The following is a 26572-nucleotide window of genomic DNA, read 5'->3' as shown; positions in this document are numbered from 1 at the left end:
AAATTAGGCTTTTTTGTTGGTTTTCAGCAATGTTTAGTTATCTTTTTTGTAGGATAAGACTAATGCAATTAACATTGGGCATTATTCTTCTCCTTTTCCATTACTGTAGCACAAGTTGTTGAAAAACTGTTGGGAGTTGTAGTGCGACTGCTGGAGCCTCTCCTCGTATGTTGTACCCCCGCCAACGTGGTGGTGGCCCTCTGCTTGGCTTACTCCAGTGCACCAGTGGTTTTCTGCTTTGAGGCCCCCAAAACTGAGGCAATACTCGAGATATGGTTTCACAAGCGCTGAGTAGAGGGAGTGATCATTTATCTTGACTTTAGAGCTGTCATCTTCTTGTTTGTCCATTCCTCGAGGTTCTCTTAAAGGATTTTTTTGTCCTCTAGTGTATCAACCCCACTCTCTCCACCTGGCTATCCGCTGGGAACTTGCTGTGGCTGCCTCTGTCCCAATGTCCAGATCAAAAGAAGTTTCAGTGTAAGCTATGGAGTAGGGTTTGGCCTATCAAAGATAGGAAAAAAATCAGTGAATATTAATATTTATATTTCTGTGCTTTAAACACAAAGGTATGTTGTATCAGGAAGTCTGTCTAAATAACTCTGAGTTTTAAGTCTCCTGCTGAAATTTCTATGGGGAATCCTGTATCAAGTGGTCTGCAAGATGTAATAGGGAAATACTGTGTGTGGTTTAATAAATGTATATTGCAGCTTGTTGTGGGGGTTGGGTTTTTGGTTTGGATTTTTTCCTGGACTAAGTGAACCTCAACTGCCATATTGCAACTTAACTGTTACCAGTTAAAACATAAGAAGTCTTACAGAAAACAGGTTAGTGTTATTTACATGCAAGGTTGCAGTAGTTGCAATTGAAGCAATTTTAATGTGTTTGAGAAAAAAAGTCTGAATGTGGTGAGTTCAGAACAAATTACCACAAGGATTTTGAATTGTCCTTTGGTTGTTGTACAGATTTTGCATGCTGCAGTCTTGAATATAAAAAGCTAATTTAAAAGCTACAGGTTTTATGATACAAGAACTTTAGAAAGAGATGCCATAAAGATTTGTCATCCAGTTCTCCATTTGTATTATAATAAGAAAAAGAATTAGCAAATGGCAGTGGAGAAATGGACACTCGCAATGACACATCTGCCTTCTTTTTCCCAATTCCAGGGCATATTCCCTTGTGGATTCCAGTCAAGTGTCTACTTTCCTGATTTCTATTCTCCTCATAGTCTACGGGAGTTTCAGGTAAGATTTTTCTTTAAGATTCTGGAGAATTTTTCTTTTTCAAATAAAAATATGGCAAGTGACTGAATACAGTTTATGTTTTTGCCTTTTGTTTCACTGTATCTTTGTCGGCTGATGGCTAATGTAGATTAAATATTTCTTGCTTCTGAAAAGGAAATGAAAAAGGAAGAAAAAGTAGCTGGTAGGGGTTTCTGAAAGACATAATTGTATGTCAAGTTACAAGCACATATAAGATAACTTACAAGTTAGTCCTTGAAGACAACTCTGTACAATTGTGTTTTGGAGGGTATAAAAGGATTGTCGAGAGAGATAGGAATGTAATGTTATTGTTAGTAGAATTTTATATATAATGTTTCAGTGTTGGTCGATTCAGCATGTCCTTGTTGTGATTGCAAACAAGTCTTGTAAAACAGAGATTCCCGAGTCCCAGTGCTATTTACTTGAGTGTGAGTAACAGCTTAATAGAGAAGTGGGAAACATCATCAGTGTTGAATTCCAGCAGAGTGTCTGAGAACTGCTGCAGGATAAGTTTGAATCTTCAAAAATCAAATTTGCCCCACTCTAGGAGACTTGAGTACAGTTTAGAGAAAACATTGTTGTCCCTTTAGACTTGCAGCTTGTATTATACAGTTTGTTTTAATGTAGTGGCACCTAAGGAATGAGATTCATACTGACAAAAAAAAAATTAATCACAGCATGAAAGTATTATTTTTTTCAAGTACAGCATGTTTTTCTTCCTGTTTCTTGAAGAACACTGCTTCATTTAACAAGTCTGTGGTAAAAGGCCATATATTCACTATGAAGTCTCTCAGCTGCTGTGAGTATTCCTGAAATAGATGATAGCCATGGTCATACATATGATGTAAGTCACAGCTGTTAGGATAAAGAGGTTTTAAGTCACCTTCATAAGTTAATAAAATCATATAAAGAAAGAGCCAATTTTTGATAAGACCTGTCTGTTGTTGCTAGCAAGTATTAGGTAGCAGCACTGCTGACAGAATTAAAATAGAAGGCCTTAAGAAGACAAAATCTAGAGATGATGAAAATAAAAAAAAGAAATTAAAGGTTGTATTTGTTTAGGGTTTTTTTAAAGTTTTGAGTCAGTCTAGCATATAGTTGAGGGACTAATTCAGTTTCTAACTACTTGAATTTATGCAGTTGTGTAAAAAAGAACTATGCATCTGGCTGCAAGAACCCATAGCATTTATTAAAATTCAATTGTGAAAACATAATGCAATATAAAACAGCAGGAGTGCTTGAACTTAAATTGCCTGCCCTTCTCAGAGCTCTTAAAAATTTTCCCCTGCTGTTTGCCATCCTATTCCTATATACACATGCTCTTTTACCATCTTGTCCTATGATTTACATTTAAAACTGCTCACGTAAGAAGGACTGCAAACTTCAGAACAATCTGACTTACTGGATGAAGTAGTGCAATGGTCATGGATGCAAATCAGTTGAGGAAATGTCCTGTTCTAGTCCACTTCCTTTGCATGTATCCTGAAGATCCCAAGATGCAAGATCTTACAGACCAAGATAGGGTCCCATAGTTTTAAAATTAATTTCCTAATTAATTTCCTATATGTAGTTTCTTTAGCAGATGACTGAGCTGAAACCTGCAGTTACGATGGTGACTTGGACAAATTCCTATTCTGTTTGGTCAGTAAGTGAGGTCAAAAGCAGTTTTTTACAGAATGTTGTACAGTGATGTTAACAAAGGGGTCTAAGATATAATTAAGTTATTTAAGAAATTCAAGTGTGGTAGTAAGTTGCAAAATTATATTCATCTGGAAATTCCTGAAGTAGTAAAATAAAAACTTTGGGCAAAGTGGGTGGATTTTCTTAGAAAAGTGACTTGCTGGAAAGACGAAGGTTACAGCTTAGGGTGCTCATTCTCAAATGGCAATAATGATGTCTTCTAGATTTGAGCGCTTCATCTCAAATTGAGCTGTCATAAGACAAAAAGCAAATAGCACTCCTGAGTTAACCTTAATGTTGCAGAAAGCGGGTTTGGTTTCTAATTTTCAGTCTGAAAAGCAAATAGAGTTATTGTGGTATTGCTGGCAAGTGACTTAAACAGAAGTGCAGTAATAGGATCAGAAGGAATTGGGTGGGTGAGTCATTAGGATAAAATCCACGTGTATGGTGGATCTAATCTAATGCAAGAGGTTTCAGGGGAACAAAGGAAAGCCTTGGTCCACTGTCCTTATCCATACAAGCAGTGTTTGTCCAAAAATTAAACAAACAAACAAAACCCCCAAGCCCCCAAGGTATTCAGGAAAATGTCTAGTAGATCATGGGTAAAGTCGGCATCCAGAACGAAGTACGGTTTGTAGAGTTGAGCTCCCACTGCTCTTACTGTGGGTGAACGAGTGTTTCCTCCCTATATTTGTGCTGGGTCAGGAGTTATAGCTTCAAGCCCTCCTGTGCATCTCTCCCATATACGTTCTGACTGTCTCTCAGTCCTTGAACTTGGTATACTTTATGGACTGCCAAAGGGGCAAGTGTAATCTTCTAAACTGTTACAAGCTGTAAACTGGAGCATGCAAGTATATGTTAGTTATGTTTTTTTAAAGAGGTGAGCTTAGCATGAAACTTTGTATGCTATGGGTTCTTGCAAGACAGCCACAGATTCTTATCCAAGTGCTTCTCTGTAATGCTGGGATTACTTTGCCGGCAGGAACAGCTAAATCTTTTTCTATCCTATCCCACACCCAGACATGGTCTCTCAGCTTATGTAAAGCCTGGTTGAACCCACAATCTACCTGTTCAAGCGTCTCCTTTTAAACCAAACCAAGAAGCATGGGATGAAACTGGTGTCTTCCATCTCTAGGCTTTGGGTGCCTAAAACATGTGTGTAAATAGAAAATAGTGCAAACACTGTTCTTATGGTTGGCTTTACGACTTGACATTTACAGAAATCAGGATACATATTTCACAATAAAACTTAAAGAGAAAGGCTGCGGATATCATAAGCATCTACAGCCACAGTGCTGGCAGGGTGGAGTCAGGGATTTGGACAGACCTTCTCACCGAATGCTGCAAAAGTTGTCTGCACGTGTGCATGCACTAGTGGGTGCACATAAAATAGCTGCTGAAGGTGAGATGTTCTTACCAGAGACATGGGACTCAGCATGCTTACTCCATCTAGGCAGTGAAAACGTTTTTATGTGCACTTTCTACTATTGTTTCCCCTATTCTTATTCCCACTCCAGATCTTGCACTGGAACTTGTCCTTTAACCTCACAGCAATGTTTTATAAGCAACTGTAGATTATGTAGCAATGTAGCTACATAGATTATATAGCAATTATGTAGCAATGTTAGAGCACATGACATATTTTAGGCTCTCTGTCTGTAATATGCATTGAGATTTGATTGAATTAAACTGTCTCAAGTCAATGACTGATTCTGATTGTAGTTTTTTATTTAGAGCAATTGAAATCTGGCAATTCTGTGGCAGCCCACCGTTCTCATAGTCCCAGAGCTGTTAAGATGGGTGACTGTCCTCACTAAGTAAAGCAAGAATATATTGCATCTGCAAGCAACTCTATAGATACATACTTGCTTTCATATTTCCCCCATTGTTTCATAAGAATATTTTCCTGCAGGGTTTCCCTGAAGCATTACTGCAGTGGAAGTGATCCATAGTTGAATCTGAACTTTCATGATAATAATGTGCCAGCAGCTTACTCATTCCTTTGGCCTTAGTGTAACCCTACTGAGTGGTTCCCTGTGGGAGGCTGAGCTGTGCTTGCTTTGAAACATTGTGCTAGAAATCCTACCAACTTGAACTGTGAGGACCGACAGAAGAAACAACTGCGTAGTCTCTTGCCCCATGGGAGGTGCTGGCTGAATGTTGCCTTTGGAAGCCCAGCAGAAACTTGAACAAAAAAGCAAATGTTTCTCAGCTTGCAATTTCTCTACAGTCCAGTAGTTTTCAGTGTATCTTGTTTTACAATATAATTTTTAACTTTCTTGGAGGATGTTTTAGTGATTACATCTCAATTTTTTTATTATGTTAGTGGTAATTTGTAGCAGAGGGAGGGCCAAATCATAAAATGGTTGGATATTATTCAGAAGTTGTCTTGGATCTTGGAGCAGGTGTGTTGCTAAGTGAAAGTAATTTCCTAATTTATGCTTACTTTTGAGGTAGGGATGTTTATAGGTAATAATGTAATAATTGCTGACACTATTGCAATGGAAGAAAAAGGGCTGCAGTTGTTTATGAGCAGTAGATCTAATAGTTTCTTTCCAGTTTTCTTTGCTGATAGCAATCCCTTAAATTATGACTTGCCCGATGCCACTGGGAGAATGATGGTGTGAAGTTCTTGCTAAAGTGTGGTAATTCAGAGAGGAATGAAGAGAGAAGCTGCTCTGAGAAAAGAATTATCTTGTTTGGCTGAATCTTGGATCAAGTCCTGGAGGGTTGTCAGCCTCCTCCTGGATTTTTATAGCTTGAGAGGAAAATTATGAGGCTACAGTGCTTTAATGGGGAAAAGGGAAGCCTGAATGAAGGATAAAGGCACTCCAAACAAGATGCAGAGCAGAGGGATCTTTAGAAGAACAAGCTAAGAACAGATTAATTTGTTAGAATTTTAGTGTTCTCCATTGCCTCTCTGTATTTTTGATAACTTTTTAGTTGACGATCCACAATCTGTGTAAAAGTACCGTTTGTCTGAGGTTGAAGCTTCCTCATATTTTTTCTGAGCCCAAAAGCTGCTTCACTTTCATACCACTGTTTGGGAGCACTTGCACAATAGAAGCAGAAGAAACAAACCCAGGTTAGACTGGAAGAGCCTTTTTTTGGTTTTTTTTTTTTTATACAGTGAAACTGCTCAACCCCTCTTTCTTTAACACACCACACCTATCTTGATGCTATAGACCTATATGTGCTTGATTTCAGGTTGTATAACTGCAGCACACAATTGCTCACCTGTGCATTGCAGTAGGTAACCTATACATGAAAATGAAATAACTTTGATGCCTATAGAATTGCATAGAAGATTGTGGTGTGTTTTTTACTTGGCTGACAAATTAATAAAATTTGTTTACTTTGCATAGTACAATTACTCACAGCTCAACTTAGAAAGGATTTTAATGTCTGTTGACCTGGAAGTTTTATTGAAATACTTGGTATTTGATGCTGCTGCAGACATAAGACAGGAGCTGTACAGTGCTTCTCTATAGCTTATTTGAATAAATAAATCTTCAGCTAAGTCATGGATAACATGCATGTATCAGAATGAGAAACTATCATGATAAACTTGATTGCTAGTATTTTTATATAAAACAACCTAGAATTTAACAATAGAAATTGCTGCTGGCCAAAACAGACCTTAAATGAAATTCCCCTGCTTCAGAAAGTTATGCCAAGATTTGGTAGAATGTAATTTAGAAGTTGCATCAAAGTCAAAGACTGTGGCAAAAGGGGTAGAGTACTGTGTTATTTTGGAACTTCTTTAAAGTGCGTATATCAAAATGAAAAGATGAATCCAATTAGAGCTGAGCTGGGTACATAGGGGAATGTTGTCAGGTCCTATGGATGAACTAAGTTACATCAATTTGTGCTATTTATTCAGAGCTTCCTCTAGTCATCTGTTCTGCCTGCATCTAAAATATGTATTATTTTCTGATTACTTTCTAGGCTTTGCTGAAACTTTTTCAATTAAGTAAGACCTTACATTCAGCAGCCAAGTACTTATAAGCTAGTTTTGGTCATCATTCACAACAAGATTTAGAGGAAGGGAATAATCTTGTTTTAAAAATGAAACCTGATAGTTAAATTTGAATGAAAAGGATCAAAATGAGAACTTGGAAAGAGTTCATATACATCAGAGAATTGAAAGGTTTATTGCATTTCCATCATGTTCTACACTTGCCAGTAATTCAGATAAATATCTTTGTTGCAGTTTGTTGTTAACGCTTACCAGTTCAGACACTAGGGTGACTAGTCTGATAGTGTATGACTAGTCACTATTAGAACCTGTGTGATTTGGTGCCTCATCTGTAACTATAAGCATTTTTTTTTTAATTTTCCAGTGTGTATGGTGTTTTTTCTAATAACCAGCATTGAAGGGCTTTTTCAGTGAGAGGGTGCTGTGGTAGAACAGTAATGAGACCGCAGCTGATGAGCCTAAATAGGAATTTGAAACTTGCCTGTTAAGTTTGTTTGTTTCCTGCAGGTCTCTTAACATGGACTTTGAGAATCAAGACAAAGAGAAAGACAATAGCAGCGCAGCTGGGTCTTTTAATGGCAACAGCACCAATAACAGTAAGGGTTAGCTTTACTCCTTATCTTTCTTTCATCACTTCAGTGTGCTGCATCTTCTTTGCTTCATCTGTCTGTGTGTTTCAGCTATGTGGGTTGTAGAGTCACCTGACAAAATGGAACTGTTTTGTCTCGGCACTTACCATCTTGCTATGCACTAATACTGCTATCTAGTTCATGCCCATGGAAGCTAAATTTAAAACATCAACATAACATTTCAGTAATGCATAGAAATTGCATGCTGCACAATTTCTCAGGTTTTGTGGAAATGGAAACTGCTTGACTTTTAAAATAACACCACACGGTTATGAGAAGGGGCTGTAATTTCTTTTTGTCTGGAGTTTATCACTACGATGTATTAGCCAGTCCATAAGCAATGAGGGATCTCATGGTGTGCTGACAAGTCCATAAGGGCGATTCAGCTGTATCAATAGAGAAAGTGAAGTAAGGAGTTTACATGGCTTTGGGCAACTCATTTATAATGGACAACAGAATAGGTGTCTACACACAATCTGTTCGGAGTGGGGATCAACATGTCAGCTCCTACATGGTTATTGTCCCCTCTGTAATCTATTAATAGATTCCAGGCAGCTTGGCCATTTGAGATGCACTGTTTTGCAGGTTAAAATATGTATGTGAACAGTTAGTGGAATGTGTTGTACACAATGTGCTGTAAATTCACATCTGAGTTTAACCTACAGCAGTTTATATGGGTATATTCTGAGAATAGGCTCTAGAATGAATAGTTTCAGCAAGTTTAGAAGACAGGAGAGAAATATGTGAGCAGCCCTGTGCACAAAACCCTGAATGCTAAGGTTGCTTTGTTTAAAGTAAGAAATATAGCTTAAAAATTATAAAATGAATAACATCTATTATGTTGTATGTATCTTTTGTCCCTTTTGCCTTTTTTTTTTTAAAATGTAGACTCTTGGAATTTACATGGTTGTCAGAGCACTGCTTCTGTTGACAACACAGAGCAAAGAGGTTGCTGTGCTTGGTGATTCAGCAATGAACGGTTGAGGCTTTTGGCATCTGGGAAGTAAGAGAAGACAGTCTGGGGCTGGGGAATAAACACATTAAGGGGATTAGCTGTCAGAATGATCAGAAATGAAATTAAGAACTTTGACATTTAACACTGCAGGCACTAATTCCCGTATGCCAAGGTGGTTTGTAGTATGCCGTTTCTGGGGTTTTGTTTTGTTTGTTTTTTCCCTTGGGAAGTCGAAGGGCATGTGAATAAATGCTCTTTCTCAAAGCAGAAGGAATTCGATCTCAGTCACAGATTAGAACACAGGAATTTCTGTGTCTTCGCACTGTCATCACTGGACCATCTATACTGTACTTTACCCTTTTGTACCAGACCTCAGTAACACAGAAATCCCAAGTGACTGAGTTCTTCTGCTTTTTGGCTTTAAAATTTGTGGTGCTACTTATGTTTAAGAAGAATAGATCCATGACCTGAACTAATAAATGTTTATACAGTGCAAGTGTCATGGCTTCCACGCTCATTATTTAGCTTTTCTTTTATGGAAATGGTTAAATACTTATGACAGATGCTAAGTTGTAGTGAGTGCATTTCACGTGTGTTTGAGGTTTTCAACATACTCAGATACATTGGTAACTATGGGTTGTGTAGGTAACCCGTTATTTAGACAACTTGCTACTCTTCCACAGAAAAAAATAAAATAGACACATTCTCAAACACTCGCACAAACAATGTGCATGTATATCTACTTGCATGTGTATGTCTTGTGTATACGTGCGTACATACATACGCACAGATATTTTGCTTGATAACCTAAAAGCTTATCCTTAAAATCCTGGGACTGGTAAAACCCTGCTTCGTACAGCAGCGTGTAATTATTTTGGGATACCACAGTGATGTTAATCTGGTTTTACATCTCATCTTGGTCTGAGTCTTGTATTAATTTTTCATTAGAGACATTTTGGATACTTCTTATCAAGTGACTACTTCAGATGTTACCTGTTATTTTAATGCTCTACAAGTATAAGTATGTCTTGTATTTTTAATTGGGTTACTACTTATGGCTTCTTTCCCTCCCGAGTCATGATCAAATGTAAATACAGCTACAGAGACTGGTTAAGTATTAGAATTTGCGGGGATAGGTGGGCTTTTCAAAGCCTGATCTTCTCAATTTTGTTAGTAATTTTAAAAACTCATGGTAAAATATAGTAAAAAATGTCCTGTCCCACTATTAATATCCCTGGTAGTCACACTGCATGGTTGAGGTGGGGGAAATAATCGGAATAAAATACTTCAGTATCTCTGCACTGTTTAAAATTGCTTCCAGCTATGAAGTGTGAGCATGAATTTTTGTTGGTTTTTAGCATAAAAGGCAATTACAGTGCATGCCGGACTGAGTTGGTAGTTTCATAAACAGGTGGTTTCTGAACTTTTGACTTGGGTGTTTTTTGAAAATGGCCCTTTATTGTTAGGCTTGATGTTATCTGGTGATTGCAATCAGTGATACAATTTAAGTGCATGGTGGCCTTTGCCCAAGTGGAATTCGAAGCTGTGGCAGCCTTTGCCTGAGCTCGGTCAGCCTAACACTGTCTGCAGCTCTGCTGTTGGTCAGGCTCTTTAGCTCATGCTGAGAGGTTAAATAAAACTTCAGTATGCTCTGTTCAACACGTTTATGTTGTTTAGTGTAAAATGAAGCAAATATATAATTGCTATGTGATTCCTAATCCCTAAATAACTTAATTTTTGTAACTTGTTATTCATTCTATCTACGCACAAGAAAAAATTCATACGTTTTCTTTCAGCTTTCAGTTCTTGGATTCTGCAAAGCAGGGCTGTTGCTGTACACACCCAGCCACTGCTGTCTTGCAGTTTAGCTGGAGTGCTTTCGCGCTGACTGCTGTGCTTGGTTATGATAGTGCACAAGGATCTCAGAGTAAACATCTATTGCACCAGCACTGAAATGGAATATATTGTCAGAGTCCTCAATTGTGTTGGTGAGGACAGGCTGTCAATATGTGTGTGGTAAGAAATAGCCTCAGGTAAATGTCACTTTCTTTCTTCTGCAGGTATTCAAACCATTGATTCCACCCAGGCGTTGTTCCTGCCGATCGGAGCGTCTGTGTCTCTCCTAGTTATGTTCTTCTTCTTTGATTCAGTTCAAGTTGTCTTTACAATATGCACAGCAGGTGACTACGTTTCCTTCTCTTTATAAGAATTGGAATAGAACAGAAAGCATTGATATAATTAAATATTGTTGGTAAGAATTATAATACATGTCATAGTACATTTAAAAAAAAAAAACCTCATCAGGTTTCACAGTTGCATTTTCATGTCTCTGTAGCTATTAATAAAGTGACAAGTATTATTTGAGAAGTATTTTCCACTTAGAGATTTGTAACACCTACTGAACTATAAATTGCCAGAGTTTTGAAAGATGCTGGATGTATTATTTTACGTGAAGTTCACTTGTTTATAAATCAGTGCTCAGAACTGTGCATGGTATTTCATAATTCAGGCCCTTTATAGGGTCATAGCATAACTCGGGAGATCCTATCCAGAGACTTCTTTCCCTAGTTTAATTTTGTTTTTTGCTGTTATGCAGTTTTTCTTTGTTTCAAGGGTACTTCTGGTCTCATTAGCATTTTGAGTGTTATTCTTTTGCACTGCTTGAATTTAGAACAAAAATGTCATTTTGTCATTTAAGTAAATACCAGGGCTTTGATTTTTGGAAAATTTTGGCCTTTTGATCTTTTTGCAGTTCTTCAAGAGACCAGCTTCTGTTCAGGGTAGCAAGATTCTTCCTACTGCTCCAAATTTGCAGCAGCTTTCAAAAATTGTACTCCTCAGTCCACATACTGAGTCTGTGAAGATTTTTAAACCCCTACGTACCTCTCATCCTCTCCTACTTCATGTATATGCAGTGCAGGCTTTTCCCTCATGATTTAACTCCTGAGCTACACATCCTCTCCAGCCTCTTAAACAGGGCTGATATTGATGGGTGAAATCTAAATCTCTGCTCTTGACACGAGTCGTGAGAATCCTATCTCTGCAGGTACAGTCCTGTAGAGATATGTTGAATACTACTTTTATAACTTTGACGTATGTCACATGTATTTTTTCCTATTAAAAATAAATTATTACTTCATATAAATTCTACTATATGCTAGGTATTAGGGGAATATATATACACACACATATAAGTAAGATATTATAAGGGAAGATTTATGACAAAAGACAAATTTTAACTTGTCAAGCTTATTGGTCCATTTATTTCCAGAATGACCTTGACATTTGTAACTTTATTTGTAACATTTGTGGTGTGTAATTAGACGATATTGTCAGTTGGGGCTTGTTGCAGGTTTAAGAGGATTGAGTCTGTCTGGATTAGTGCACTTGGGTATCTTTCTTCTTGAACCTGGTTTTATGATACTTTTGTGCCTTTCCTTGGTCTTGCATCAGAGGGTGTCATTAAGCACAGGGGACTTTGGCCTCGGAACCTCTAAAATGCAAGCTTCATTAGAGGCGATACAGCAGGATGCAGACCCTGCTGGACTTGGGAACTGTGGGACTTCTGTCCCCTGAAGCTCAAGTAGTGCTGTTTTACATCCTCTTTTTGTAGATTTTAGAGGCTGATGTGGGGGGACTTCTAAATTATAGCTGATGTCTGGTTTCTTAAACCCCTCTTAAATCTTCCTCCTGCAAAGACTGGCCTTTCAGGGAAGAGTCAGGAGCAAGGGTAGGTACAGCAACAGCCCAAGGCCAGGACCAGCTGCTAAGCAGAGGGCAGAGCTGAAGAGTTGGCACATTGCCTGCAGACAGGAGTTAAGCCAAGGGATTGCCAATTGAATTGAGACTAGAGGGAAGAGAAAACTTGGGACTGGAAGCCTGGACAGTCCGGAATGAGACTGAGAGTGGGTACTTATGGGCACTGTGTATTAGCGTGATTACATTTTAATTCTTACACTCTCTGAATGAGCCCAGCTTTGGGGTGGCAGCAGTTGGGAATACCAGGACCGGAGGTGCAGGGTTCCCTGCTGAGAAGAGCTGGAGGGGAGGAAGGGGAAGGAGAGGTTCCAAGGGCAAAGAGGGTCAGTCTGGGCGAGGAAGAGTTAGTTCCACTGTGGTGGAGGCAGAGTAGGGCGCAGGCAGGCAGTGAGGCAGCAGGGGCACAGGTTTTGCTGTGTACTGTTCTTTGCCAGGCACCTCTGAAAAAGTTCCTAGTTCAAGGTATGCAGAGTTGCCACACTTTGTTCTTTCCCTACCCATTCTGCTTTCTTTCCTCCTTTCTGAAATATTGATAGAACCATGAGTTTCCATGGTGCTGTTTGCATACAGACGCTTTTTAAAATTTTATTTTAAAATGTTCTTTTTTTAAATCTTTATCCCACCAGAAGGGGCAGAATTGAGGGGCGAAAAGATGTGGTTTGACCAAACCAACTTATTTTCTCCAGTTGGCTTAAGCTGTGTACTAAAGAGAATGTTTGATTCCGTCCCATCATCTTCATTTGAGAAGAGAAAAAAAAAAAATCCCTTTTAAAAACCAACAACAACCATCCCAATTTTTAAAGGAATGAGTAGAGGACAGCACAAAGATTTGATTTGCAGCATGCAGAAAATGTCAAGCGACTCTTCCATTTTCATTTCAGTCTGTTCTTGCTACAGCAGTTTTGGATGCATGCTGCTGACACCTCTGTGTCTCCACGCCCTCACTCTTCAGCCTTTTAAACAGTCCTTAGTGCAAATTCAGTGCTGCTATTAAAAAAAAAAAAAAGGAAGGAAAAATGATTATAAATACCAGCAGTTACTAAATGTTTTTAAAAATGTGTGGGTGGGATAAATATGCTTCTTAAAAAAGAAAATGTTTAGGAAATAGTCTATTTGGATATTTATGTATTTTTATCATCTTGTTTTCAAAAACTTAAAGTACTTCATATTTTAAAAAATGTAAGTTGCCAGCTACTGGATGTAACTTAAGTTGTACTGTGTTTCAGTAATGAATAAAGGGGTTTGAGTGAAATGGGGGAAAAAGTGACTATCTTAGTTAAAAAGGGGAAAAAACTCCTTTATTATGCTGACTTAGTCTCTGTCGTATGTTGAAGAACTTTAAAAGAATCTCAGCCAGTTTGTAGTAAGTTCATTTTTTTGACTCTCAGAATATTTGAAAACTTTTTCGTGCTGATACGATCATGAATAGCTTTAAGACTTTTTTTTTTTTTTTTTAAGGTTTGGGGATGGAGCGTTGCATTCCTTTGAGAACTTTTATTTTGATTGGAGTTTGAAAGCATACTAACAATAGAAGTTCTGCAGAAAACCTTGGAGCCTTTAGCTGCTCTTGCTTTAATAATACTGCAGCATATGATAATAGGACATTGTTGCAAGAGCTTTTTCAAATCGGAGAAGCTTGTTTGTGTACTGTAGAAATTAGGTCTGAATGTACTAATATTACCTTTTCTTCTTTTTCTAGTCCTTGCAACAATAGCTTTTGCTTTCCTTCTGCTCCCGATGTGCCAGTACTTAACACGGCCTTGTTCACCTCAAAACAAGTAAGGACTTGAGAAATCTTTTGCTCCTCTTCTTGTATGTTGTATTTATTTCTTTTAATGAGCATTCTTTAACAGAGTCTTTGGTTACGAGCATTAACCTCAGGGCTTCAGGGCTGATGTTTGTGCATATTTTTTTGTGCCAACACCATGTTTCCACTTTGGAACTGGGAAGCACAACTTCTGCATGTCACGCATGCTTGTCAGCCTGGGAAATGCAGTACCATTGCAGGGGACTAGATTTCCCAACAGTGGTTTTTAAGAAGTTTGGCTTATTTTGACTGAGATTTCAGAGTTTGGGATTTGGTATTGGATTTTAATGTTTGATAATGTTGGGCTATGGATTTTAATGCTGGCTCTTTCAGAGACTGCAGTTACACTGGTGAAAATTGCAGTTGTTAATGTCATGTTTGGAAACGAACCTTTTTTTTTTTTTTTTTTTTTTTACCTTGTGACTGGAGTTCATGTTGCAAAAAGCACTATCTTAGATGGTACTAGGAAATAGCATTCATGGTAACAACTTCAAGAGAGGTGCCAGGACTTACAGGGTTTTTTCCATCTCTGCAGTTCAGGCTTTACACCCATTATATGAATGTGAGGAAAGCTTTTATTTTGTTGCTGTTTTGGTACCTATTTGTGGCAAAGGAACTTCCCTGCAGTTGTTCTTGGCATCTTTCATCAGCAGTTGAGCCTTGTTCCAACAGCATCCATTTTCTGTTCTTTAAATGGAAACATAAAGTCTTCTAGCTAATGTTTATATGTTGTTCCTAGGATTTCCTTTGGCTGCTGCGGGCGTTTCACTGCTGCTGAGTTGCTCTCATTTTCTCTGTCTGTGATGCTTGTCCTTATCTGGGTCCTAACTGGCCACTGGCTCCTTATGGATGGTGAGTATGTGAATGAAGGGATTTTACTACTGGTTTGTCCCTGTTCTGACACATCCAGTCACCTGGTGATGATTGGCGAAATTCGCTAATATTAATGGCTGCTGAGTTGTAATATTGTGTGGTAGACTCCCTGAAAACAACAGCTGTCAGGAACACACCAGGGTAATGTTTGGGACACCTGTTTTTCTGGTTCATAAAAGCTTCCAAGGAAGTGCCAGAACACTCATGAAAGATAGTCTGCGCTTGTGTGGCGTAGGGTGGATCGCCAGTTTTAGTTAAAGCTGCGTGGAGAGAGTAGTTGGTTATGAATCATAACTTGATCTTAACAATCTGGTTAATTTTTGCTGTGCATCTTGTTTTTTGGTTCAGATGATCAAATAATTTGTTGTGAGACAGTTCACAGTAGCTGGTTGTCTTTGATCTCTTTGATGCTTGCCAGTTAGGATGGTGAGATGGGTGAAGCTGGCAGGCATCCAGTTGGCTTGAAGGTGTGACTTGCCCCCCCGCCCCCCATGCTGGTTGAACTGAATTCACAGCTTACTGTTCCAAAAAGGAGCTTTCCTCCTCTCCTCCTCCCTTCCAAATCTCTTGTGCTAGCTCTGGCACTCATTTAATCACATGGTAAACTGATTCAGCTCACTAGAATGGCAGCGTACTCTTTTTTCGCCAGGCTATTTTTCTGCTGCTGCAGTGAGATGAATTGGATTATTGTGCAGTCAGGTATGTGCTAAATTTGGCAAAAGGTAAGTGGCAGCATGATGGGATCTGAGAGGATGGAGTGGATATGATAGCAAAGGGATGAAGAGGTACCCAGGAGCAGGACCTCCGCTTCTTGGCAGTGTCAGGCAGCTAAATTGGCTTAGGACATCTCGTGAAATGGCACCCCGAGGTGGTGATTGCTTGAGGAAAAATAGCTGGGACAACATTACCTGCCCTTGAAATTGTTTGTTGCAATAGAAAACATATATCCCATCAGCTTTCCGGCTCCTCCTAAATGAGATAGCAGCAGCAGGAAGTCCTTAGCACTGAAACCTCTCATGGAACCTTGATTATTTCTTTTGTATGTAGGCATTACGTTTCGTTCATGCTTTTTATGCTTTAAAAGTTCCACCTGTTGTATGTTAGGGAATACTTTTTAAAGTACCCAGATACTAAATGAAAAAAATGTAGATGATTTGTGTTAAGCAGAGTGGCCCACCATGAAATCAAGGGTGATTTTTGATCTGCAGTAGCTACAAAGCTAAATGGAGTGTCAAGTGTGGATTTTGGAAAAATCTGAAAAGCCTTGTCTACACTGAGATATCAACAGATGCATTTACTTAAAAGTAGCTATTTTTGTGAGCACTTGAGTCTGAAATAGCGGGCTTTGAGGTAATTAATCTGCAGAGTACTGAACTACTGGTGTAGAGTGGTTTCTGGGTTTTAATTCTCTTGGTGGTTTATGATTTACTGAATTGTGTTGATACTGTCTAACTTTGGAGTATTCTATGTAGTTTATATTAAGAGAGCTTTACTATATAGGTAAGCCTCCTGTCGTTTGTTCAAATCCAATTAAATCAACATTTGTCAGTGACATGGAACAGGGAACAGCATTTATTGGCCTTAGGGAAACAGACTGCAGTTTTATTCCTCGTACTATACTGCTGCAAGTGGAATCACATCATCTCTGCCTTTACCCTTTGCTTCTCTGTAACTGAATACTTGAGACCCCAGTTAATCTTGTTTGGAGGGAAATGTGGGCAGTAAGTACTGCTCGGTAACGTTTGCAAGACTAGCACTTGCTCGTCTTTAAGCCAGTGCCTGCCAGCTGCTGGGTGTGCTGTGATCTAACTCCTCCTCCCTGCTTGCATGGGGATGATCTTCTGTTTCACTGTCATCAGAAAATGAAACAGATGTTGTGAACGTGCTTCACATCGCCTGGGCTGGCGGCTGGAGGGAGAAGTGGGGCGGGCGTTTCTTCTTAACAGTACACCTCGATTTTTGTGTGTATGGTTTGTTGTTGTGTGGTTGATTCTCTCTTTATGAGAGAGTATTCTAAAGTAGAAATACTCCCTACTTTAGAGCTGAGTAAAAAGGAGGGGAAATACTTAGTGGTAATTCCCATTCCTTACAAAATCGAGGTATGGCAGTTCCTGCCATAACAGCCTTCATTGCTCAAATACTACAATTCCCCCGTCTGCACAGTAGTTGGTTGAACTGTTTCTAAAGCCAGGGACATTTTACAGGATAGAATGAGCAGATACTGTCTCCAGGGGGTTGTTCTGGCACGTGATGATGTACATTTATAGGTCTTGAAATGCTTATTTCTCAGAGCGGATTGTTTGATGACAGAATCATCAAGGATGGTCACTGTGCCCTGGTAAAGCCTGGTTAAAAGCTTTCCTAAATAGTGGACATAGCTGGAGATGTACCATGGGAATGCTAGAGATGTATGCAGTGCCTATCTACAGAGTGAACTGAATGGTCATGGATACCCTGGGAACTGCTGCAGGCCTCAACTGCTGCGGCAATCAGGCAGAGGCTACTTCATGTGTTCTTATTCCCTCTCTTTAAAATACAGTTTGAGAGTTTTATAGGAATGTGATTAGATCAGAACTTCAGTACCTGTTTCTTTCAAAGGTCAACTGGCGGACTGTGGGGGAAGTTTAAGCCTTGCTAGCTTGCATAATGCTTTGTAAACCAGACACCGCACCACCAGCATCTTGGTGGTTTCATCTGTTCTGGATGCAGTAATGCAGTAAAGCTGAAAAATACACTGTATCCAGACAGTCTAATCACATATGCAAGAATATTCTTAATCCTCAGAATATCCTTACACCGTAAGGAGTGTGCTTGCAGGGACTGCAAAGTTGACTAGTTCTGTTAATTGAAGGTTAACTCTTTCAGTTAGTTCTTTCTTACTCAGCTCCGTGAACCTGCTGCCCAGCGCTTCCAACCCAGAGCTATTGTTTGTGTGGCTATTTTACCTCTCTCTCTCTCTCTCTCTCTCTCTCATTATTTGGAGTATATTTCAATGGAGATCTGCCTTACATAGTTTGTCCACACCATCCATGAGCTTGGATATGGCTGACTTTGTTTCTCATATGATTTCTGGACTTTTTCATTGGAAAAGGAAGCTGGCTTCCATTTAGAAAAGCCTGTTGGTGGTTTGACCGCACTTTGGCCCACATTACTCGTACTTGCTCTCGGGCATTCTTGCTTCCCTTCTGTTTTTTAAATTTACCAATGTTTCCTAAAGTAGTTGCAAAACTACATAATTATTAGCACGTGTATTTCACTGCCTTCTAAAGGATTTTTTCCATCTCCTTTTCTACCCGGTATTTGCTTAGTTTGATGAAAGTGTCTTGCACGTGTGCCTGCACTCGTTTCAGTGATAGAGAAATAGAGTGTGTGAACAATAGATAAAACTCCACACTGGCTACAATATTTCCACTTCTAGTTAATTATAACCTGGAAATCCTCTCCTAAATATAGGCTTGCTTGAGCTATTATTAACATTGGCTTTAGAGAAATCTTTTTGATTTAAGACAGACTGTTCCCTTGTATTTGCTCTTCTGCCAGAGGAAGTCTGTAACTGAAGGCTATATTGAATTGCTGAATGCAGTTCTTCTTCTCGCTGCTTTGCTGTGTCAAATTCTTTAAACCTCAATAATTTGCTTACAATTTATAGCTAGGTACAGTTACGCAGCATCATTTAGGGTACATTTTTATCTGAGTAATCCCATTACTTGTTAAAACAGGCAGCCGTGATGCTTAGTGTTGTTTTAAGCCTGTCAATTCTCAAAAGATAAGGTGAGTTTGGCAAAGTCATTGCTGGGGTGCAACCCCTGGGCACTGCAAGCAGCCATGCTGGCAGGCATTTGGTGGCACTATTTTCCCTTTAATCTGTATGGAAAAGTTTCCTTAGTGTTTTGATGGAAGAACTCCACATCTTTCAGGTGAAATGCAAGTGTAAGGTAGTTTCACAGCTGCATAATTATAGCATGAGAATCTGAAGGTTAACTTGTAAATTTTGGCCTAGTCAAGTTGTTGCACTGGTGGGCATGTACATAATGAATCAATTTTCCCTGCGGTTTCAGTTGGTCAAAATAGGATTATAACTTTTTAGAAATTCTGTGTCATGTTAGACAAATACATTTGGTTTACAAATGTCTGCATACTTAAGTGTAATCTGGTCCCAACAGGGCTCCATTATTCCTTGTAAATATAGTGATATCATAGATGAAAGTTGATTTACTTTTTAAGTTTTTTAATTTTTTTATTTTAAGTATCTCTTTAGGGATTTGCCTGTAACCAGTTGAAATATATTCAGTTGTCAGTTGAGTACCTTTGGTAGCTAAGGCTGGGCTTAAAGAAGCAGGAAATCACACAAATATGAAGACTGGGATTTTTTTTTTTTTAAGTGTAACATCTTAGTTTTCTACCCTGACAAAATTCCCCTTGGAACAGAACTAACATCTGAGCTGCGGCATGTCATTCAGCTTGTAGATCTGGCTGAAAACTCACCCTTGGGAGAGGGGTTAGGAAAAGACTTGCCCATATTTTTTCCCCTGTTGGTAGGAAGGCTTTCACGTAGATTTTTTGTTATTGGGAAATCCCCGTATAGCTAAACAATAATATTTCATAGTTAGTGTTTGGGCAGTCTTACACAATCTTGCCCAAGCAGAAGATTGGTTTGAGTGGGTTTTTGTCATATGATGTTCTAACATGTCATGTAACCATGCTATTTCTGAATTAAGAGTCAAGGATTTTATTTATTTTATGCATTTACTAGAAAACCTCCCAGTAGTGTAAAAGTAGAGGCTTATGTTTGGGGCACAAAGAGTTCAAAGTTGTTTTGTTGCTTCTGTTTTTAACCAGGTAGTCAGTGTTTTCCAGGGGAGCTAGAGTCTCTAGGACACAAGACATGAAAACATTTCTTTGTGGTGGGTAGTGGAAGTTGAGTGGAATGGGCAGTTGTGCCTGCAGAGGGATTTCTGCTTCCATGGGAGCATGTTCACAGTTGGCTACTGAATGTATTTTGACTTTTCTTAACTCTGATAAGAAGAATTTCACTATCTGGAAATAGTAGACAGTCATCTAGTGCATGCAGGGCTGCACAGGTGCAAACAGAAGCTTCTTCGGGGTGTTTTTTGTGGGGGAGGTATTGACTTGGGGTTGGGCTTTTTGTTTGTTTTGCTATTTTTCATGAACTAATTATGTGCTTGCGTTTTGTAGCTCTGGCTATGGGCCTGTGTGTTGCAATGATAGCCTTTGTTCGGCTGCCGAGCCTGAAGGTTTCCTGCTTGCTACTCTCTGGGTTACTAATTTATGATGTCTTTTGGGTAAGTGTTTTGTTTGGTTTTACTAAAAGTGTTTTTATCCTTCGGATTTGTAATTGGCCTTGGGCCATTTTTACAGGAACTGTACTAGTATGAAGTTGATGAAATCTGGCAAAGCCAGAAGATCAACTTCATTGCTCCATTCTGAGATGTTTAAGTCTGCAGCAGGATACAGAATGATTTCCTCGCTAATTAGTTGACAAAAGCAGAAACATGATTAGCATATTTCAACTTTGGCATATGATTTAAAAAAATAAATTGGACCTCAAATTTTGAAAGCCTGGCTGAAGATCAGAACAAGCATTTCCAAGTAAACACAAAGCCTTATCCACACTTGCACAGAACACACCCGCCAACTTCTGATTAGCAGTGAAATCTGCAAAACAGGAATGCAAACTGATTTATAGCCAGTAAGGTTGGCATAAAATCTTACCGCACTTTTACAAGAAACCTGACAGAATATATTTTGTAATACTGAAAGGATTTTGTTTTACCTTTGTGTAACACCAAGCACTGATCCAGGGAAGCGCTTGCTGACAGCTCTGGCAGCCAGTCAGTTTCCCAGTGTGATGAGCTGTAGCGTAAGAGCCTGTTTGGAACAAGTGTTGCAGCATTCCGTTCATGAGTGAGCACCACACTTCTCGTCTCTGCTTTCTCATATTTTCCAGTATCCTGTTACCTGCCTTTGTAGTCCCGGGCTACCTACTTGTAGTCCAGACTGATCCTTTGCCAAAGGATCTCAAGATACTGATCAATACCTTGATATCAGAAAGTATATTCCAGTTATTCTTGAGGATTAATAGTGTAAAAAACTTTGTCTGAATTTATGAAATACATTTTGCCTTTTATCATCATATATACAACGTATGTATATGGAAAATTTGGACAATATCCTTTTTCTTGAATAAGCAAAGCAAAAATACACGCAGCTTTGAGTTGCTATATAATTGCAGCTTGTAATTTCTGATGATTGCCTTGCTCCGTAGGTCTTTTTTTCTGCCTACATCTTTAACAGCAATGTTATGGTGAAAGTGGCCACACAACCAGCTGATAATCCCCTTGACGTTTTATCCCGGAAACTTCACTTGGGACCAAATGTGGGTAGAGATGTTCCCCGTCTGTCGCTGCCTGGTAAACTTGTATTTCCAAGGTAAAATAGCAGTTCTTTTACTGTATTACGTAGGAAAAATTCTCCCTCCCTGTACTTCTTAGTAGCACTATTTCTATTGGAAATATCAGTTTAGTTCCCTGGTCAGTCACTCCCTCTTCATGATAAAAAGGTGTACAATGAGTAGTGAGGATTGGACACTTTGCACTTGCTGACTCACAGCAAGCAGAAATCATCCTAATTAGGTTAAAGGGTGGCCTGTTCAGAACAGGATATGCTTTTCAACATATGTGCGAGTTCTACAGTTTAATGACTGCTCGTGTAGGATTTATGACCTAATGCTTAAAAGCAAAAGACCTGAGGTTTATTATAACACCAGAACAGTCTTGATTACTGCATAATTGCAAGTGACTGGGAAGGGAGTTAGAAACTGATCTAAGCAAGGATGGCTTACCGGGTAAGTGCTGTGTTGGAGGGAGATTATTCCACGTCTCTACTGCAGGGGTTCCCCGATGTCTCGGGTTTTGAGCCAGGTATGCGTAGGCCTGATTGGGCAGTGAGCTCCAACACGTCAGCAGTTTTGCAGTAGGTTATGTTGGCATGTTTGCTCTGTTCTTGTTTCTTTGGGATGCTGAAATTACAGAGATTAGTCGTTGATTGTCTGCAATGATAAAAACAAAATTGTTCATTTTGTCAGCTATCTGATAACTTAATTTGGCTTTGTTTTCATGAAAAAGATCTTGGATTTAAGATAATGGGCTATTTTAGCCTTAGCAATTTGCTCTTTCCTGGGAGTCTGGTGAGACTATAGTTTTCTATGTGTTTTGTCTGAATGAGGCCAAAGATCTGAGAAGTCCATAAATTGACTTATTGCCTTGTATTAGAGGCGACCTATGTACATGGGAATGAAGGTGCAGTGTCTATCCGAGCTAATCAAACAGTTTGATAAAATGGCCAGCTGGTACCTCCCATCAGCGCTTAGAAGAGAGAAGATCGAAATACTGAGTTGATGGATCTGTTTCATTGAGTGAGTTAAGAGCAAAAGCAGCTTCAACACTACTGGTAGAAAAAAACTGGTTTGGAGCAAGATGTCATTACTGTCAAAATTGGTGTGTTTAAAACTGAGCTGAGACAGTGGTGAAATTGCTGAGGAAGAAATCTTCAGTAGCCAGCATTTAGCTTCTCCTACATAAAAGTTTGTCAGCAGAAAGAAGGGATGTGCAAAATGAAGCTCAAAACCAAAGTGGAGGAGTTGAGAGCTTGTCACCTTTTGTCTTGGGCATGACCCCAATTTCAGTTGCTCTCTAGTTCCACAGGCAGCCATTTCTCTATGCTGGGGATCGGAGATATTGTGATGCCAGGTCTTCTGCTCTGCTTTGTCCTGCGTTACGATAACTACAAAAAGCAAGCCAACAGTGATTCCTGTGGTGCCCCAGGGCCAGGGAACATCTCTGGACGTATGCAGAAGGTCTCTTACTTTCACTGCACACTTATTGGATATTTTGTAGGTGAGTAATTTAATTTGGATAGCTGCTTAGTGAGCAGAAGTGGGATTATTGTAGCAGGTTTAAAAGATGATGAAAGCAAGCATAAAGAGGCTTTGAGAGAACGCTTGGTTATGTTCTTTTTAAATCCTCCTCTCTTTGGGTTTCCTTGGCATGGTCTAGGGAGAAAAACCCTTCTACAGTCTTCTTTTGAAGATTTTGTTGTTGTTGTTGTATTTTATTTAGAGGATGAAAGAGATTATCAGTGTATTTTTGTTACCAACTTTTTATACTTTGCTTTACTAGCATAGAAGGTGTCGTAGCTCATACCTGGGTTATGGGAAAAATAGGGGAGTTTCTGGATGGATTATGCTGTGCAAGAGTACATCTAGGTAATTCATCTAGGTAATTCCTGCATTTTTGTATTCTACTGTTAATGCTTATGATCCTGTGACACTTTAGTACATACAGAAAATGGTAAGTAGTCACAACTGGAATGCTGTTTGTGATTTGATGTAGCCATCCCTCTCCTCCCTAACATAAAAGAGATTTTTACCTAAGGTCAGGACATGCGTGTGCATATCCTGACCTCCTGCAGTCCTTCTGAGGATGAAAAGGAAAGATCATTTCCTACCAATAGCCTTCCTCTTCCCCCCCTCATCTTCCCCCCTACATTCCCTTTCAGCAAGTATCCAGGAAAATCATTCCTGGTGTGTACAATCCTTCCTCTCAGCCCACCGTTTCTCAGGCTAGGGGCCTCAGACCGACAGTCTCAAGAGGTACCAGCACTGGAGTAGCACTTCAGTGTGGCGCATTCAACTTCCTCCCCTTCGCCTTTTGTTGCGTTTTGTTTGAGTTATTCTTAGCTTAGTCTTTGAGATTCAAAACTGGAGCAAGTGGCTCAACACAGTCTAATATTAAAATAGAATAATTTTTCACTGCTTTGTTTGTTTCAATTGTATTCAGGGAAAGTGAAGCACAGATAAGTAACTTTTCCACAGCCTGTCTCGTAAAATGGTGGGGAAGGGAGCCACGTGTCGATGAAACAATGAGAACATCTGTATGCAACCTAAAGATATTTATAACCACTTTTTTCTTTTACAGGTCTATTAACTGCAACAGTAGCTTCTCGTATTCACCGGGCAGCCCAGCCTGCCCTACTCTATTTGGTACCGTTTACTTTATTGCCGCTCCTCACCATGGCCTATTTAAAGGTAAGAACAGGAAGGAAGCAGCAGGAAGCTCTGGGGGTCAGCTGGGGGCAGGTGCAGTGTTCTTGCAACAGGCACCGGCTCTCGTGAGAGTGACGCGTGTCCTTGCTCCTCCTGAACAGCCCTGGCCCAGAACTAAGGTACCGCTGCTGCTGGGGTGAATCTTTGTTTTGGGGGACTGAGTAACTGAGAGATGAGTTCCTCAAATAGAAGATAATTTATGTACATAAAGACCCAGTAATTATAAACTAACAAAATTCTGAAGTATTAAATGCTGTTTTAATTAAATAAGTCAATTCGTCCTCGCTCAGCTGGTGATGAAGGAATGCGTGCACAAAGGTTGAACAGAGACTGGAGAGGCAGACCCTTGTTTGCCTCTTTCCAGTTACCTGTTCTGAACTGAAATTTTTAAATGTAACCTTTCCTGTTATAGGGCTGTTGTTGAAATGCACATCTAGCACTGTGCAGAGTGGAGCATAAGAAATGGCAGAATTTTCCACCTGCATAAATATTTCCTTCCCATCAGAAACCCATTTTAGGTAGATCTGCTGCAAAATAAGACGTTCTAGCCTGACAGGGAAAGGATTTATTTTTTACTGTCTTTATTGTGATTTGCAAAACAGGCAAAGAATAGATCTGCTTGCAATTATATATGCATTTTAAAATCGTAATTCTAAGTGGACATTAAAGTTTCTGAGGGCATGGTCCTTCTGCTGTTTTCCTGCCTAGGGCGATCTACGTCGCATGTGGTCTGAGCCTTTCCACTCCAAGTCCAGCAGCTCCCGTTTCCTGGAAGTATGATGGAACGGATAGAAAGTGACCTGAACTTCTGCCTTGGTCCTTTTCACTTTAACTTGTGGCTTTGTCGTCTCCTAAAGCTGGACGGACTTGTACTTGGGAAGGTACCAATTATGGGACTTGTATGCACGGACTTTGTATTAAAAGGAGGAAAAGAAAAAAAAGCTAAGATCCTGGAGCTCCGTGTGACTCCCTGTCTCCCTGCAGATGTGGAACTGGGGACCCTTTGTGCAACTGCAGCCACTTTCCTCTTTTCCTCACTCAGATGGATTAGTACCAGACTATTACCTTTGTGAGAGAGGAAGAGACAGACTTGAAACTGAAAACGGCTTGAAGTCGTTCAAAAACTTGTGAACACTAAAAGAAAAAATGGTTAAGCAAACTGAAGCTTCTTCAGAGAACCCCTCGTGGACATTGGGACCAGTTTCCTGCTGGACTTCGGTTTTGGAAAGAACTGAGACAGAAGGTCTTCTGTCACAATATTGGGTTTTTTTGATTTATTAAATATTTCCTGTGGTGTGAGGTTACTTATTAAATCCACAGACATTGAGTGACTTCTTGCAGTATACATATGAAAATTTGTTGTAACAAGTTACATTTCCACCCAGATGTCATGTTGCAGTGAAAAAGGGCACGATTTTTATACATATATATATACACACATATAGATATATATATGAATAAATAAAAAGGAAAACCTGCTAAGATCATGCTATGTAGCAGACAGGGGCTTGCTGTAATTTTTAGCATGTAGAGCAGTTTACTATGGCTTTCTTGTATATGGATCTACAATGAGCTGCTGTTTCCCCCCCCCTCCTACAACTGAACCTGCAGTTTAAAAACAAGTGTAGTATTTGTACTGATTGTACTCATGGACTTTAGGGGATATTCGATTTTGATCAATGTAGCAAACTAGGGAAGAAAAAAGTTCAAACCCAACCCTGTTCGTTTGAGGGGGGAGGGGGTGGGGGGGGTGTCTTTTTTTCTTTTGTTTTCTTTTTTTTTTAATTTTCTTTTTTTACAAACAGCTCCCTTGCAGGTTTTTAGTAGTTCCTTCTTGACCCAGTGCATGTATTATAGCAGCAATTGTCTTTGTGCTTTCTGATCATAGTAATGTATCACTTGTAAATACATTTTTTCTATTTTCTATTTTTTTGTATTTTTTGCATTTTGTTTCATTAGTGTGCTGTATTTTTTCCATGCCCCTGCCCCTTAAAGAAAAAAAAAAAAAAAAGGAAAAAAGAAAAAGAAAACTGTCCTTTACTGTCGTGACTGGTTGGAGTTTGTGTGTTGACTGCTTTGTACCTGTAGCCTGTTAAAATGTGGATTTTATTATTTTTTTTTTAAACCAGCAGTTCCAGTTCTGTTGTTTTATTGACTGAATGGCTTCCCTGAGGTAACTAGAACTTTTGTCCTTTAAAATACTCTGCCAAATTGGGTTTTGGGAGCTCTCCTGAAAGGTCACAGCTCTTGTTAGTTGGAGAGATGCTAGTAACTGTTAGTTGACTGGAAGGAAAACAGGAATGTTTAAGAGTGAACCTGACTGAACAGTAACATTACTTTGGGGTACAGTTTCGTTACCACAGGTGAGGAAGCTTCAGTGAAATGTCTGATCCTTTCTGCTCTGTCAGATGTTACAAGAAAAGCATATTTAGCACAGTAGAAAATGTTGTCTAGCCACGTCTGCGTACCGTCAGTAATTAATGTCTTCCTCTGTTCGCAGGCAGGTC

At 39.3% G+C, this 26572-nt stretch overlaps 1 protein-coding gene across 4 annotated transcripts in view; it reads left to right on the top strand.

The window, feature by feature from the left end:
• Positions 1-26088, top strand: part of SPPL3 (signal peptide peptidase like 3) — a 62466-nt gene extending 36378 nt beyond the window's left edge. For 3 of the 4 annotated variants that reach the window (XM_072880538.1, XM_072880540.1, XM_072880541.1), the window contains 10 exons: positions 1164-1241; positions 7426-7520; positions 10563-10682; positions 13961-14039; positions 14808-14920; positions 20138-20244; positions 21228-21391; positions 22658-22857; positions 23938-24047; positions 24774-26088. In XM_072880538.1, coding sequence (XP_072736639.1) covers positions 1164-1241; positions 7426-7520; positions 10563-10682; positions 13961-14039; positions 14808-14920; positions 20138-20244; positions 21228-21391; positions 22658-22857; positions 23938-24047; positions 24774-24845 — 1138 coding nt within the window. In that variant the 3' untranslated portion in view covers positions 24846-26088. The remainder of the gene's footprint in view (positions 1-1163; positions 1242-7425; positions 7521-10562; positions 10683-13960; positions 14040-14807; positions 14921-20137; positions 20245-21227; positions 21392-22657; positions 22858-23937; positions 24048-24773) is intronic. The other variant, XM_072880539.1, reaches the window with a different exon arrangement.
• Positions 26089-26572: the final 484 nt, after the last annotated feature.

This window comes from Ciconia boyciana, chromosome 15 (genome assembly GCF_034638445.1).
Source record: "Ciconia boyciana chromosome 15, ASM3463844v1, whole genome shotgun sequence".
NCBI lineage: Eukaryota > Metazoa > Chordata > Aves > Ciconiiformes > Ciconiidae > Ciconia > Ciconia boyciana.
The sequence above is the reverse complement of the archived record's forward strand: the minus strand, read 5'-3'. Positions and strand labels throughout refer to the sequence as shown.